This window comes from Helobdella robusta (genome assembly GCF_000326865.2).
Source record: "Helobdella robusta unplaced genomic scaffold HELROscaffold_16, whole genome shotgun sequence".
Lineage (NCBI taxonomy): Eukaryota > Metazoa > Annelida > Clitellata > Rhynchobdellida > Glossiphoniidae > Helobdella > Helobdella robusta.
In genome coordinates, this window is record NW_008703893.1 from 2,911,037 (window position 1) to 2,928,257 (window position 17,221).

The following is a 17,221-nucleotide window of genomic DNA, read 5'->3' on the forward strand; positions in this document are numbered from 1 at the left end:
ATCATTATCTTTAAATACAACATATGCATATCATTCAAAACTCATTTAAAACTCTGATTCAACGATAACTATTAAAAAAAAATGAAATAGAATAAAATGAGATGTTTTTCAAAAAATAGTATATACATACATATAGACATACATACAAACAAACAAATGTATGTATATTGTATACACATATAACGCACACTTACATACGCAGATAAACATGTATATATAAATATACATACACACACATACATACAGACATTTAGTGGTTAAAAAAACAGTAATTACCTGAAGAAACCTCATGGAAATAAACAACTCATTCACTAAAATTAAAGTTTAAAAAGCGTTTGCTTATGCTTATGCATGTATGTGTGTATATATGTATGTATGTGTGTGTATGTATGTATATATGTATGTGTATGTATATATGCATGCATTCAAAAGCAGAAAAGCTTAAATACTTTTATTTAAAATAACATTGCAAATTTTGTTTATTATTATTATTATTATTATCAATCACTCCAATACCATTCCTCTCCATTATTTCAATTTACCATAAGAATTATTGAACTTTGATGTTTTTGTCATTGTAGCTGCTGAAAGTAGTAGCAGTAGCGGCAGCAGCAGCAGCAGTAGTTGTTGTCGTTCGTTGCTGAAACTTTAAATTCACTTCTTCGAGAAATAAGCTTGGAAGGCTGTGAATGATATAATGTATGTGTGTAGGTATATATGTGTGTGTGCATATGTATGTATGTGTATATATGTATGTGTGTATGTTTGTTTATTCAAATAGTTTAGTCTGAGAGTTGTTATTTTTCCCTGACAGAGATTTGTGGGAAAATACTGTAACCATTATTTATTTCATTTCAACACACATTTAAGATCTTACACTGAGTGCATTCCATGGTCGTCATCATCATTATCATCATCTTTATCATCCATTTTATCACCATTATTATCAGTACATCACCATTATTATCAGCACATCACCATCGAAGCATCAACCATCATCTGCAAGATTTTTCTTCATCATTCTTTCATCATTACAAAATGATACTCACCATCTATCATCACTACAAAATGATACTCACCATCTAAGATCTCCATCTTAGCTTTATTAATTTCCTTCCTAACTTCACTTAGAATTTCCTGCCTCAAGACCTCCATGTCCCCGACACCACAACTCGAATCAGTCGCGGCTGACGACGATTGATGGCTGTTAGTCACACCGCCTAAACTGAACGTCTCCTGACCAGTTAGTGACTGGTACCTTTTGCTGCTTTATTGTTAAGGCATATGACACTGTAATGACCATACCATAGATAAAAATAATGACCAAAATATTAATTATAAGTTCATTTGCAGAGTTATTCTCGATTCAAAATATTCGACCAATCCAAATATGCATGAGCAAATTCTAATTCTAAACTAACTTTCGGCATATTCTAGGCGACTCGTAGCCATTAGACTTGCCCGCAGATTTCAGGACACCATTCAGAGGACCAGTTGATGAGGCAGATAGTGATGTGTTGTTGTCGACATTGTTGCCACTCGTGTTCAGATGTTTGTTGCTCGTTGCTGAGTCGATTGAGGTTGATGAAGTCGTTGACGTGTTGTGGTTGTTGTTGGCAATCGTTGTGTTTATTGTTAAATCTGTTGTGTCCTGTCGTTGCATGAGAAATGTGTTTAATTAATGAAGAAACTTATCGTTAAGACACAACCTGCCACATAAGAAAATGTACATATATATACGAGAGTGCACGCGCACGCACACACACACACACACACACAGGCTAACATTGGTTCCTTCTGCCTTGGCTCTCCTCTCCTTCAGTTTCCTGGCCATCTCAGACATGACATTCTCAGAGCCCTTGATCATGGCGACTGTGATGCTCGATCTGCCTACTGTGCCCGTGGCCGCTGCATAATTCATACCTGCCTGCTCCAAACTGCTGCTGTCATCTGTTGACTGGGGAGTGTTCTGATGGATGAATGGATGGGCAAATTTGATTGATTGCATACTCATTTTATCATTCGTTTATTTGTTTATTCATTCACTCATCCATAGTTTCATAAATCCATCCTATGAACAAACAAGCTAATCAACCTGATTATTTTTAGACACACTTCTTAACTGAGCAGACTTGAGGGCAGAAGCCAGACTGTTGACAGCAACGGGTGATGAGGCAGGTTTGGGAGTTCTTTGGACCCCCTCAGACGGCAAAGGGGGTGGCGGAGGGGCACACGGGGCAGCTGGAGGGGGTGGCGGAGGAGGAGGTGCCGGAGGAACAACAGCTGACGAGGCTATTGGTGGCGCAACAGGTGGAGACTGAGACAAGATTGCAGCAGTTGAGAGACCAGTAGCAGGTAGGGTGGCATAATTTTTGGGCAGAGTTTGAGGAGGCATCTGTTGTTGTTGAGATGAAGGAAAACTGTTGGAACTGTTGTTGGTGCTGCAGTTGATGGCGTTGTTCGGGCGTGGTAGGCTGGCAGCTTCGTATGGGTGACTGTAGAGGGCATCTGTGGTTAAAAAATGGTTGTGCCACATTTCACACGTTTCTATCTAAATATTGCTAGGAGACATTGGAGATTAGAATAGTAAATTATTATAAAATTAATTGATAAAAAAGTTGAGAATGTTGAAAATAACTTTCACCTGTGCTACTACGCAGGTCAGACTTTGCATGGCTTGGCGAAGACATCTGAAGACTGAAAGATAACACAATTTCATCAATTACTCAATTGATTGATTAGAAACAAATTGTAATAAATGTGAAAAAATTACATGATATAAAATAACAATTACGTTTTGCTGTCACCCATATTGTAGCCATTCATTTGATGTTGTTGTTGATTTGTGGAAAAGTTCATAGACTGCTGATTAGAGAGAGATTGGTGATAATGTTTTTGCATTTGCTGAGCTTGTTGCATTTGTTGTTGTTGCTGGTACTGTTGTTGCTGCTGCTGTAAGATTTGTTGCTGGTGGAGTTGCATTTGAGGATAAGATGCTCCTTGTGTTAAGTGCTGTTGTTGTTGTTGCTGCTGTAGTTGTTGTTGTAGTTTTTGCTGTTGTTGCATTTGTTGTAGCTGTTGTTGCTGTAACTGCTGTTGTTGTGAAGTACCTGTATGTGAAAATAAAAATACAGAATTATAAAATGTTCTTTCCATTTCAACAGCAAACACTTAAAAAAACTAAGATCTAATAAGATACGAAAGGAACCAACCATTCAAAGACCCAGTTAGCATTTCCAATGCACTGAACATGGCCATTGCAAAGTCGTCTGCCTCCTCCTTACTACTGAAATTTAAACCATAAACCTGCCTGTTGTCACGCCACTGATGAAAGGTGGGGGTTGCTTGATTGTACTTCAGACCTTTCATAATGGCACAGTTGATCACCAGCTATGAAAAATAATTATTTGAATGTTTTTTAATGATTTAATTAATTAAACATTGATTAGAAGAATACTGCCATGTAAACTTGACTAACTTCATGATCCTGTAACTTTCTGCCTACTACTCTAAAAGTATTATTGACTGGGTGTTGATAGATGTGGATTTTAGATAAACCCTGAGAGGTTCCACTTGGCACCCACCTACGGTTTCCTTCATCATAGACCATTACAGAGGCTTTGGCGGCCACTATTGAATGTTCCCTAAAAGTTGGAATGAAATAATCTAACTAAACTCAGTATGATTTTAAAAGAATTTAATATAATGAATCTTATTGAAAATTTAATTACAATGAATAAGAAAATTAAATAAATTGAAGAAAAAATAGGAATGTTTCCATTCTATCGTAACGTACCCCATGGCTCCTGATAATAAATTATCAATTTAGAAAAAAAATGCAACTCTTAAATAATCATAACTTTAATCGGCCGTTCTTAGAAAATGACTCAGCTCCTAAAAAAATACATTTGATTAGGAAAACAATGAAGTTAAAAACCAATGAGCGGAAGTGCCAATGAATATTTCATATGTTGGGCGAGTTTATTTTTTCTATATGTTCATTGGTATGATTATCATTTTTTCAACTGATTATTAAGGTGTATGAATAATGTATTTTTATTACGAATATGGCATGAAATAATTTTAAAAACTGAGAATTTATTAATATTATAGTATCAAATTTAATAAAATGCACACAAAACCGCTGCTATTATTGATAAAAATGATTTAATTTAACAAAATTACAAAAAGACAAGCAAAGTAAGAGCAAAATGATGAACTAAAACGTAAAAAATCCGTCCAAATATCAGAAATTCAACCGTTCAAACATTTTTTTTCATGAATTTTCTTCACATTTTTTCTAATATTTAGCATGCAAACACAACACAACACGACTGCACGATTGAATTCCTTTGAAAAAATTATATCACAAGCGAAATATTTATAATATTATAATTTATTACAATTTCCCATGGCCATCATCGACCGCTTCCATCTAATGAAATGCTTACACACAGCTCTTGCAAAGCATGCAAAATAAAATAACAGGCATCATGGAAAGACATTTCTTATTTTTTCCAAACTCACACAAGAGATGCATAATGCATGCATAGGTGTGGTCATCATAATACAAGGAAACCAACAAGAAAAAAGAGAAAAGAAGAAGAAGAAGAGAGAAACAGAGAGCAAGGGCAAGAGAACGAGAAAGAGAGAGAGCTGAAAAAACCGTCAACATCAATAACAAGAAAAATTCATTTGCCATATTAAAACATATCAATAGCTTAGGTTTAAATTGTCATAATTAGTTTGATGTTCTTAATTTCATTATGTATACTATTCACCGTCTAGTAACATTGTACTAAATTGGGATACATTCAGCAGCATTATTATTATTATTTACTTCCACACGCAAATCGTAACATGGCCGAAGTGAATTATCTATTTTTTTTTATTTGAAAAAATGTCTATTTTAGTTCGAAATTTTTAATTTTTGTAAAAATAATTATGAATTTTTCCTCGTTCGTATCATTGCTTCATTTTTAATAAACAAAACACTGCAGTGAAAGAAATAGTTACAAAAATCTCCATTTTTTTAAAATCTGTCAGTAGACAAACTGTTGATACTCGGATTATTAAGATTTTAATTTAAATAATTAAATTAATTTAATTTTCTTGTTAAATTGATTTTAACCATGCTTTCCGTCAATTAGAAACGCTAGTCTATGAGAAAAACTGCATTATCTTTCTGTCTTTCATTTTTTTGCCTAGGTACGGATGTCCTAACTAACTAATTCAATTTCCTGGTTATCCCAGTTTGAAAATAATCAAAGTAAAATAACATAAAAAGCAACAATTATCTCGTTGGATAGATTATTTTATTTCGTTTTTTTTTTGCTTTTCCCACTTTGAATCCTGCATATTTTATTTACGGAAACCTACCCACCTACCTATCTAAACTATTTCAATTTTACTAATTTCTGATATCAACTTAATTAGTATACTGGTCAAATCTTTCAATATAATTGCATATTCTCATCCTGGATTTTGTTACAAAGAAAAATAATTAAGATACTATTGTTGCACTGTTGACTAACAACATACAAAATGGCGGATCTGGAAGCAGTTTTGGCAGATGTCAGTTACCTGATGGCCATGGAAAAATCAAAGTCTACGCCTGCTGCACGGGCTAGCAAAAAAATTGTATTACCAGACCCGAGGCTAGTTAATGAGTTAATTCATTAATATTTATGATCTGATTGCATAATAATTGTCTGTTGATTCAACTTTCTCATCTAAATATTTCATTTCATGGTTAACATCATAGTAGTATTCTTTTTATTATTCTTTTATCATGATCATTATTGCCTGGCTTTGCTTAACTTTAATATCATTACCATCTTACTAATCTTCATCATAGTCATCATCATCATCATCATTATTGTAATTATCATTATCTTCATCATTATCAAAATCCTTATCACCATCCTTATCATCATCACCGCTATCATCATCATCATCACCGTTATAACAATCATCATCAGCATCAAGAGTGTCATGCAGAAACATCTTGAGAAAACAGGGGAGGTCACATTCGATAAGATCTTCAACCAGAAATTAGGTGGGCTATTTCCACTTTCTTCTTATCACTCTCTTTCTCTCTTTTCCCTCTCTCTCTCTCTCTTCTTTCTCTCTCTTCTTTCTTTCTCTCTTTTTCTTACTATATCTTTCTTTTTTTTTTTACCCTTGGTTAGTTTATTGGTTGGATGAATGATAATTGATTGGTTGAAAATTTTAATAACTTGTTAATGAATGAATGAATGAATGAACGTATGAACGAATGAATGAATGAATGGAGGAAGGATGGAAGAATGGAAGGAACAAGAAAAAATGATTTAACGTTATTTTTTCACAATAATAATCTTTTTTCCTTCTCAAACCTATAATACACTGCTCTACATCATTTGGTGTCTGTGTGGCTTTAATTGCATTCACAATAAATAAGATAATAATAATAATAAACGATAATAATTAATAATAATAATAAATAAATAATAATAATAATTATTATTATTAAATCTTATATAGATGGTAATATTAATAACAATAGTAGTGATGATGATGGTAGTAGTAGTTCTATTTTGTTTCAAAGGTTGAATTGAATTTTTTTCATTGGTTATTTTACAGATTTATGGTTATAATTGTTAATGTTATTGTTACTATTGTTTTATTATTATTTTTTTTTTATTATTTTTTTTATTATTTTTATTATTATTATTGGTTTATGGATTTTGCTGATGTTATTATTGTTATAAGGTTTTATTTTGCACAAAGTTTTTTTTCTCTAAACTTTCCTAATTGGTTTCATGTGCTTCTCAAGAGTATGTGTGATTGTTATTATTATTATTATTGTTATTTTTGTTGTTGTTGTTGTTGTTGTGATTGTTGCTACAATTAAAGTTATTTTGATCACTGGATGCATTGTTAGCTCTAGTGACTTTGAGAGGTACCATGATATTTCTGAGTCTCTCTCTCTCTCTCTCTCTCTCTCTCTCTCTCTCTCTCTCTCTCTCTCATTCTGTTTCTTACTCTTTCTGTCACTTTCATTCTCTCTCTCTTTCTTTCTTTCTTGCTTTCTTTTTTTCTTTCTTTTCTTTTACCCTCATGGAATTTTTATTATCTCAGCCATATATTGGATTCATTGAAGACGTGCACCCTTCTCTTAGTATTTCATTTAAGTTTAATTGCGCTATATAAATCGATAGCATTTTATATTGGCTCTTTGGTTGGTTGGTCGGTTGGCTGGTTGATTGATTGGTTGAAGGGTTGACTGATTGGTTGGCTGGTTAGTTGTTCATTTGTCTGTTGGTTGAATGGTTGATTTGTTTGTTGGTTAATTGATTGGTTGGCTGGTTGGTTGATTGGTTGATTGGTTGGTTGGATATTTGAAAAGTATGACATAATAAGGTCAACTGCTAATACTGAAATCACTTTCACTTTGAAATAATAGTTATAGATTCATCTTCACATCAATGTTTCATGTATATGTATGTGTGTGTGTGTGTGTGTGTGTGTGTGTATGTATGTATGTGTGCGTGTGTGTGTGTGTGTGTGTGTGTGTATGTATGTATGTATTAAAATATGCCATGCTGATCTGGTCTCTTATTGGTAGTGGAATTTTTCTTTCTCCATAAATATTACCTTACATGACCATGCATGGCATGTTCTTATGTGTGCTAGTGTGTGCGTGTGTATGTGTATATGTTTGTGTGTGTGTGTGGGTGGGCGTGTGTGTTGTGTTCTTCTGTGTAACTATGTTTCAAATATGTTTGTTAGTATTTAAGTTATCCAGGAGTGTTTGTTGGTTGGATTTTTTTAACTTATTAGTTTTAGCTTGTACATTTGTTTGTTTGTTTGCTTGTTTGTTTTTATGTATGTATGTCTGTATGTATGTCTGTATGTATGTATTGGTTTTATAGTATGCGCTCGCACACGCACATATACACATCCACACGTACACACACACATCCACACGCACGCACACATATGTACACATACATGTATAAAACACTCATATGTACTCAAGTTTTGTTATACCTATGTTTTTATTACATGAATTTTAAATATTCTACGTAGGGTTTTTTTTATGTTTGAAAAAAATAATTAAATAATGGTGCATTTATAGACACACACATACAAACAAACAAACATACAAACAAACAGACATACAAACAAACATACATACAAACATACGTACACACATATACACAAAAACATACGCGTCTATATACATACAGCCATATATCAATTATTGTTTTTACTCACACCATGTATTTGCTTATTTTCATGCCTTGCTAAGGATTTGTTTGCCCATCTTGTTTGTGTTTTTAATGTATATATATTTCTTTTGTATGTTATTATATTTGTATGTTTTTATTCGTTTGTGTGTGTATGTATGTCTGTATGTGTATGTGGTGTGTATTTTGTTTGTATTCATAAGTTAGCTTTAATTTATAACTTGTAAAAATTTTTAAATTTTGTGTATGTACATTTTTTGTTAGTTAGTGTGCGTGCGTGTGTGTGTGTGTGTGTGTGTGTATGTGTATATGTGTGTGTGCGTGTATCATTTTGTATTTGTATATATCTATTTTTCCACTTTTACATACTCATCTGTTTTGTATGTGAGTATGTAGGCATTTATTATTGATAATCTTCTGGCATTTGCAATGGATGTATGCATGTATGCATGCATGCATGTTTGTGTGTTTATATCTATCTATTTATCTATGTATGTGTGCATGTTTGTTTGTTTGTTTGTATGTTTGTATGTATGTATGTATGTATGTGTGTGTGTGTGTGTGTGTGTATGTATGTATATATGCTTGTTTGTTAGTTTGTATGTTGGTATGTATATTTGTTTGTTTTAAAAAGGTGTTTTAATGTAGACATGTCATTTATCATGTATGTTCAGCCTCTGCTTTACTGGTTACTGGTGATGCTTCACAATTCCACTTCCAAATTATGATTATTACGATATTTTTTATTATATTTTTCTTATTATTTTTGTAAAATTGAAATTTAAAAAAAAATAAAATTTAATTAATTCAATATTTTTCCTCATCCTTTTTTGCAGGCTTTTTATTATTCAAAGATTTCTGTGAGAATGTTTGTGAGGAACCTATTCCACAGATAAAATTCTATGAAGAAGTTTGTATATGAAATGTTTTGTATGTTTGGTACTTTGTATATATATGTGTGTGTGTGTGTTTGTTTGTTTGTTTCGAGGTGTGTATGTGTGAGTGTGTATATGTATGTGTGTGTGTGAGTGTGTGTAAGTATCCAGATATACAAATTAGGTAATATCATAAAACCGATTGGTTTTCATGTAGCAAACTCTTACCAATAATATCATTAGTATCATTACATTTGGGCTGGCGTTATTCCCTCATCATTCAGTAACTTATGTCAACAAGAGTTTGTATTATTGTATATAGGTTTGTTTGTATGTTTGTGTGTTAGTTTGTTTGTTTGTTTGTGTGTATGTATGTGTGTGTCTCCGTGTATGTATTTATGTATTATATACATTTGATACTGAGGCGAGTGGTATTTCGGTTTCATCATAGGTAGTCAAATAGGTAGCCAAACGGCAACCCCCGATCTCGGGGAAAATGTCGTCTAAACGTGTGTTTGTTTGTTTGTTTACTGAGGCGAGTGACAGATTTGAATGGCGTCGAGGGGTATTTCGGTTTCATCATGGGTAGCCAAACGGCAAACCCCGATCTCGGGGAAAATGTCGTCTAAACGTGTGTTGTTGTTGTTGTTGTTGTTGTTGTTGTTGTTATTATTATACATTTGTTTAGTATCATTTTCAAGCATGGTCAATATTTTTTTTTTGTAAAATCTGGCATTAGCTTAGTAGTGCAAAAATGTCTTCAACTTTCATCAGCATTTTTCCGTATGAACAAACAAACTTGTACAAAATATGCATTAATATTTATGTACACACACGCGCGCGCGCGCACACACACACACACACACAAACATACAAGCGCGCACACACACACACACGTACCCAACTTAGGTAAAGAAATTCGAGAACTTGGACACAGATGAGGAGCGAATAGAGGCAGGTAGAAAGATCTACGACAACTTCATAATGAAAGAGTTACTATCACAATCTCACGTGAGTATTCGATGCTGCTGCCACGTCGCTGGAAGAATATGTGCTTGGTTTAGGATAGGTGCTGGGTTTAGGATATTTGCTGGGTTTAGGATATTTGCTTGGTTTAGGATATGTGCTTGGTTTAGGATAGGTGCTAGGTTTAGGATATTTGCTTGGTTTAGGATATGTGCTTGGTTTAGGATAGGTGCTAGGTTTAGGATATTTGCTTGGTTTAGGATATTTGCTTGGTTTAGGATATTTGCTGGGTTTAGGATATTAGCTTTGTTGTGGTGTTTTCTATTCATAGCGCTAGTTCTCAGGCGTGTACTGTTGCGATAAATATTAATTAGCTCTGCACCCACCTTTCTTGCAGTCGTACTCGAAGGAAGCAATTGATCAGGCACTTGAGGCATTGACTCTTGCTCAAAGAACTCATAAACTGGCTGCTAATATATTCGAGGTATCGTCATCGTCATCGTCGTCGTCATCACAGTCATTATAGTTATTAATCATTGTGATTTAAATCCATAATTAATTGTTATTGTAGTCATTGTTCGGTCCGTTATAATACTATAGTAGCTGGGATTATGCTGTAGTTATATTTGTTCTCATGGTTTTATGAAATGCACACGCACACGCGCAAACATGTAAACATACGTACACAAATAGCCATACTTGAACGAAATCAAAGACATGTTACGCGGAAGCCTCTTTGAGAAGTTTCTAGAAAGGTTTCATTTTGACCATTTTTCCCTGTTGTTCACTCACTCATTCATTCATTCACTCATTCATTCACTCATTCATTTACTCATTCGTTCATTTACTCATTCGTTCGTTCGTTCGTTCATTCAGTTTTTCTCTCGTTTTATGATGAGGGAAAAAGGTAGCCTTGTGTAAATAAATAATGAACTTAGTTGTAGCGCGTAGTTTTTAATTTGATGCCGTATTTACGATGTTCTTTCGCAAAGTTATACTTTGAATTGAAACAGAGAGAGAGAGAGAGAGAGGCAGAGAGAGAGAGAGAGAGAGAGAGAGAGAGAGAGAATAAAAAATTAGACAATGAAAAGGAAAGACAGAAAGTGTACATGAACGAATGAATTAGTCATCATGAAAGCTAATGATGAAACACTCTAGCCTGAAAACTGTTAAATGATGAACAAATGATCTTTAAACATTGATTTTAATGTCAATAGGCACTTTTGTATATAAAATTCCCAACAGATACATACATACATACGTACGTACATACACACACATACACACACACACACATACATACATACGTACGTACGTAACAATCCATTGCATATACAACAAAAATACAGAATACTTTTGTAGGAACAGTGGATAAAATGCATACATGTATGAATGTATGTATATCTATTTCTCTCTCTCGATCTGTTTCCATCTCTCTCTTTCTCTCTCTCTCTTTCTCTCTCTCTCTTTCTCTTTCTCTTTCTCTCTCTCTCTCTTTCTCTCTCTCTCTTTCTCTCTCTCTCTTTCTCTCATGTATGATTGTATGTGTGTACAGTTGAATTTTGCACTGCGATGTTGGTTTTTACTTGCACACGGAAAAAAAAAAGAAATATACCAGGAATGCACTTATTATTATTATAATTATTAAAATGTCACACAGTCGAGAATCTATGTCTGACGTCATGATGTTAATTAAAAGATTATGTTAATTAGTCTATATTAAGATTATGTCATTGAGTGAGTACGACTTCAGTTTCCCATCAGCGACGGACGTCCTCGTCGTTTTAGTTTTTTTTTTTTTTTCGTTTCCGTCATATTCATCTTTGGTCTGCTGTTTTGTCTTAGTCACTTGCATCATTGCAAGTTCTTAACTGGGATGCTATCATCATCGCGATCGTCATCATCACTATCGCCTTAGTCATCATCATCATCACTACCGTCTCGGCCATCATCATCATCATCGCTGTCGTCGCAATCATCATCATCATCATTACTACCGCCATCATGCACAGTGACAAGTACATACGATTTTGTCAGTGGAAAAACCTGGAATTGAATATTCAGGTTGGAGTGTAATGTTTAATTAATGGATTGGTGGATAGATTAATAAAGGAATGAAGGAATGAGTGGATGGATAAATGAATGAATAAATGAATTAATGAATGAAGGCAATAATGAATGAATGAGTGAGTGATGTGAATATTTATCTTCAATGCATGTTTGTATATAATTTTCTTGGTATGCACCTGTAGAAATAGAAAAAATGATTTAAAAATAAATGTGATAAAGGTCGTTTGCTCTTTCATTCTCTCTCTCTCTCTCTCTCTCTTTCTCTCTTTCTATCTCTCTCTTTCTATTTATATTTGTTTGTTTATTTTATTTATTTGCCAGGTTATTTATTAAGTACTTTAGCGTTCTAATTGTGCTTGGCGCATTATCACAATCTTTTTTCCCATCACATCCTCCATCATTTGCGTTATGTCCAATATCATCATATTTCATTTTACTTCTTTTCCTTCTCTCGTTCTTTCTTCTTTCTCTCTCTCCTCTCTCTCTCTCTCTCTCTCTCTCATTTTTCGGATGGTGAAAAACGTCATCATCATCATCGTCGTCGTCGTCATCTTCATCACCACAGTTAACTATGAATGACTTCAGCGTTCATCGAATCATCGGACGAGGTGGGTTCGGTGAAGTTTATGGCTGTAGGAAAGCTGACACTGGAAAAATGTAGGTTTCTATATTTGTTTGTTTGTGTATTTGTATGTATCTGTATTTGTATGTATCTGTATCTGTATTTGTATGTATCTGTATTTGTATGTATGCATTTTGTATGTATGTATGTGTGCGTGTTTGTTTGCTAGTCCGTTTAGTTTATTGCGTCCAATAGGTATGCAATGAAATGCCTGGACAAGAAGCGTATAAAGATGAAGCAGGGAGAGACGCTGTCGTTGAACGAACGCAACATGCTGGCATCCGTTAGCATAGGGGTCAGTTATCGTCATCATTTCCATCATCATCTTCATCATCATCTTAATCATCATCTTCATCATCATCTTCTCCATCATTTCCTCCGTCATCTTCATCATCATTACCATCGTCATCTCCATCATCTCTCCAACCATCTCCTCCATCCTCTACTAGGAAGGCTGTCCTTTCATAGTCTGCATGACGTACGCATTCCAAACTCCTGAAAAGCTCTGCTTCATACTGGACCTGATGAACGGCGGTGACCTTCACTACCACCTCTCACAGCATGGCATGTTCACTGAGTCTGAGGTGAGGTTCTACTGCTCTGAGATTATCCTCGGTCTCGATCATATGCACAACCGATTTGTTGTCTATCGAGATTTGAAGGTTTGGTTGGTTTGTTTGGTTGTTCGTTTGGTTGTCTGTCTGTCTGCCTGCCTGTTTGTCTGGTTGGCTAACTGGCTGGTTTCTTTGGTTGCCAACCAACTGTCGTCGTTGTTTTTTGACATTTTTATCAACAACTAATAATAATAATAATAATAATAACAATGATAATAATGATGATGATGATGATAGCCGGCCAACATACTACTGGACGAGAATGGACATTTGCGGATATCTGACCTCGGACTGGCCTGTGATTTTGGCATGAAGAAACCACATGCCAGCGTGTTAGCCTCTATTATTATTATTATTATTATTATTATTATTTTTATTAGTAATAGTAGTAGTAGTAGTAGTAGTAGTAGTAGTAGTAGTCGTAGTAGTAAAAAAAAGAAGAAGTTCTGTTTTCACTGTTAGCGATATTGTGTACACATTACTTTCATTTGGTATTATCATCATTCTTCATGTCATCATCACTCTCATCATTATCATTCTCTTCATCAACATCGTGTAACGTCATCGTGATATGTCAAGACACCACGTGACATCGCATTATGACGTCACATGGCATCACTTTATCACGTGACAGGGGCACGCATGGTTACATGGCCCCGGAGGTCTTGGCCAAGGGCATGGCATACGACTCTAGCGCTGATTGGTTCTCACTCGGGTGTATGATATACAAGTTGCTGAGAGGGTGAGAGAGAGATTTGTATATCAATTATCTATCTCATGTCTGTATCTCTTGTCTGTATCTTTGTATTGTTTTGTATCGATTTGTTTTGTATAGTGTTTGTTTGTATCTTTCAACTGTATCACCTTGTTTTATATACTGTGTGTATCTCTTTTATTGTATCACATTGTTTTGTATGCTGTGTATTTGTATCTTTCTCTGTGTATGTTTCTTTGTATTTTTCTTTATGCGTTCGTGTGTTTTTACTGCATGTGTGCGTACAAACATGACGATTACGATAAATATAATGAATACAGTGGCTAGGATGGTGATGATGATGAAGTTGTTACGATGATAAAAAATACCAGCGATGATAATTGCGATTTTAGGCACAGTCCTTTCAGGCAACATAAAACCAAAGAACGCTCTGATATTGACAGTTTGACATTAAATCTGGTTCGTATATGTATGTACGTATGTATATATGTGTGTGTGTACATTGACGTTAAACCTTGTTCGTATATGTATGTATGTACACTCATTCGTGTGTGTACATATGTATGTACATGTATGTGTTTCTAGCTTATATGTTTCTATGTACATTTTCTTGAATGTGCTCGTGTATTTTCATTTACTTATTTGTTGGTTAGTTAGTTATTTATTTCGTTTGGGTGTTCGTTGTTCGTTCGTTTGTTTGTATATGTATACATATACTTCTTCATTGTCTATGTGTATATACGTCAGTGTTTAAAATCTATTTATAGGACTTGGAATTCCCTGACTCAATGTCGACTGAGATGAAGAACCTCCTAGAAAACCTTCTAAAGAAGGAAGTACCGGAGAGATTGGGCTGCAAGGGGAGGGGGTAAACCAACCAAACCTTTCATTTCTGACGTCATCATCGTCGTCGTCGTCGTAATCGTTATCATCATCGTCTTATTCGTGAATCCGATTTTTTTTAGGGCGTCGTCATAATCTATATTTCCATTTCTTTAACACTATCATAGTCATTATCATCATCATCATTATTATTATTACTATTATTATTGTTATTATTTTTTTTTTGTAACCGTCAGGGCTCAAGAAGTCAAAGAACATCCGTTTTTCGCAGGCATCGATTGGCAACAAGTATGTATATGCTCGTTTGTTTGTCTATTTTCTGTAACAAAAGAGTTTATATTATTATTGTTATTATTATTATTATGACACCCCCACCCCAAATAGGTGTACCTGCAGAAGTATCCGCCCCCTCTGATACCCCCGCGAGGTGAGGTGAATGCCGCCGATGCATTTGACATCGGGTCGTTTGATGAGGAAGATACTAAGGGGATAAAGGTTTGTATACTGTTTTGTATGTTTTTGTTGTATGTTTTTGTTGTATGTTCTTGTTGTATGTTTTCGTATGTTTTGTATGCCTTCTTATCTCACTTATTCAAGTTCTCTTTGCATTGGTTTCACAGGAATACTGAATAAGTTACCAACGATTTTAAAAACGCTGATATGCGTAGACAGACCATGATCACACAAACACATACACGTACATCGACCTACAACCGCAACGACATCTACTACTACATTCAACATGCGACAACTACTGTTATTACATACGACACACACATACATCAGCAGCAACTGCAGCCACTACAAAAGCCACTACTACCGCCACACTACCACCACCGAAACACTGACAGATAACAGAGGCAGACCAGGAGTTGTACAAAAACTTCAACCTAGTGGTATCAGAGAGATGGCAGCAGGAGATTGCTGAGACTGTCTTCGACGCCATCAACCAGGATGCTGACAAGACAGAGATGAAGAGGAAGCAGAGGCCAAAAGCCGATGAGAATGATGAACATTGTTAGCTGCTATAATGGTTTCTCATTTCTCAATGACGATTCATTTGATATTTTTATTATCTTTGCTGGTTTACTTTTTTTTATATTTCTTTGCTCTATTACTTTTTCAATTCATAATGTCTTTGCTGTGTTACTTTATCAATTCGTGCTCTATCACATCTTTGCCGTCGAAGTTATACTGTCACATGGTTCTGTAATATCTATGTTTTACACATGTTATGTCGTCATTTATGTTATCGCTCACACGTCAGTCGGACCGACGGATTGCATAGTGGAGGGCGAGGTCCTAAAATTAGGCGGCCCGACCGTTCTTCAAACATGGCAGAAAAAACATCTGAAACTTTATCCCAATCGATTGGAGTTCTACCCCAAGAATAGAGATGGGCAGATTGCCAAAGGAAAAGGTGTCGAGGTTGGTTAAAATTGTTACCCATTAGTATTATATTATTATTTATCGTTACTATAATTTTTGTTACAATTCTCAGTATTTTTAAGAGGTAACAACAACATTGAAACACAGCGCTGCTCAAAAATTGTATACTATACTTTACTATTTTTATTTATAATAATATGTTGTCCCCCCCCCTCCCCTTGTCAGTTGATACCAATGACAGATATTCTAGAAGTTTCTCCAGATTTCCAAAAGATGAACAAAACAGAGAACTGCATCGTCCTCTACATGAAAAATGAATCCAAGATCGCCATCACATCTCCGGTTATTATTTTTTTTTCGTCTGCGGTTCTGTTGCATTGTTTCTTGATGAATTTTGAGAAAATGTTTCAAGTTGGTTGATTGGTGGGTTGGTGGGTTGATTGATTGGTTGGCTGGTTGGTTGGTTGGTTGATTGATTGGCTTGCTGGTTGATTGATTAGTTAGTATTTATTTTTCTCATTTAGGACCGTGTTCTAATCAACCAATGGAAGGATGAGATGGTCAATGGATTCCGGCTGTCATCGCAGATTCTCGCCAACATGAATAAGAAGGTGTCGCTTGTTGTTGGTCGATTGATTGTGATTGATTGGTTGACTGACTAATTGATCGGTTAGCTGATTGGTTGGATGGTTAATTTAATTGATTGATTGATTGATTGGCTGGTTGGTTGGATGGTTAATTTAATTGATTGGTTGATTGATTGGCCGATTGGTTGGATGGATGGATGACTTAATTTATCGATTGGTCTTTCTCACTCAAATAAAAACCAGCAAAAATATTTATCAAGCGCAGAACCAATGTTTGTAATTCGTTTCATTTTAATCTCCACTAGG

At 34.8% G+C, this 17,221-nt stretch overlaps 2 protein-coding genes across 2 annotated transcripts; one reads left to right on the top strand and one right to left on the bottom strand.

Moving 5' to 3' along the window:
- Window positions 1-220: 220 nt before the first annotated feature.
- On the bottom strand, window positions 221-3,937 carry HELRODRAFT_98248 (hypothetical protein). The gene is made up of 10 exons (XM_009015658.1): window positions 3,797-3,937; window positions 3,479-3,644; window positions 3,213-3,390; window positions 2,795-3,110; window positions 2,645-2,697; window positions 2,096-2,508; window positions 1,787-1,969; window positions 1,422-1,651; window positions 1,080-1,267; window positions 221-683 (listed from the first exon to the last, which is right to left on the bottom strand). Exons 1-10 carry the CDS (start codon window positions 3,799-3,801, stop codon window positions 655-657), a joined length of 1,761 nt encoding a protein of 586 aa, XP_009013906.1. The 5' UTR covers window positions 3,802-3,937; the 3' UTR covers window positions 221-654.
- A 1,607-nt stretch (window positions 3,938-5,544) lies between these two features.
- On the top strand, window positions 5,545-16,990 carry HELRODRAFT_75424 (hypothetical protein; the record flags this gene model as incomplete). The annotated part of the gene is made up of 20 exons (XM_009015659.1): window positions 5,545-5,669; window positions 5,991-6,058; window positions 9,071-9,144; window positions 10,019-10,120; window positions 10,473-10,559; window positions 10,769-10,830; window positions 12,088-12,139; window positions 12,711-12,802; window positions 12,963-13,066; window positions 13,221-13,429; window positions 13,619-13,713; window positions 14,016-14,123; window positions 14,489-14,555; window positions 14,864-14,964; window positions 15,176-15,227; window positions 15,324-15,434; window positions 15,791-15,956; window positions 16,207-16,367; window positions 16,554-16,670; window positions 16,853-16,990. 20 exons carry the CDS (start codon window positions 5,545-5,547, stop codon window positions 16,988-16,990), a joined length of 2,091 nt encoding a protein of 696 aa, XP_009013907.1.
- Window positions 16,991-17,221: the final 231 nt, after the last annotated feature.

Coding starts and splice junctions, on each gene's coding strand:
- HELRODRAFT_98248 (XM_009015658.1), bottom strand. Junction 3,111..3,212: donor GCTAACTGGGTCTTTGAATG/GTTGGTTCCTTT, acceptor TTTCACATACAG/GTACTTCACAACAACAGCAG. Junction 1,970..2,095: donor GTGTGTCTAAAAATAATCAG/GTTGATTAGCTT, acceptor TTCATCCATCAG/AACACTCCCCAGTCAACAGA.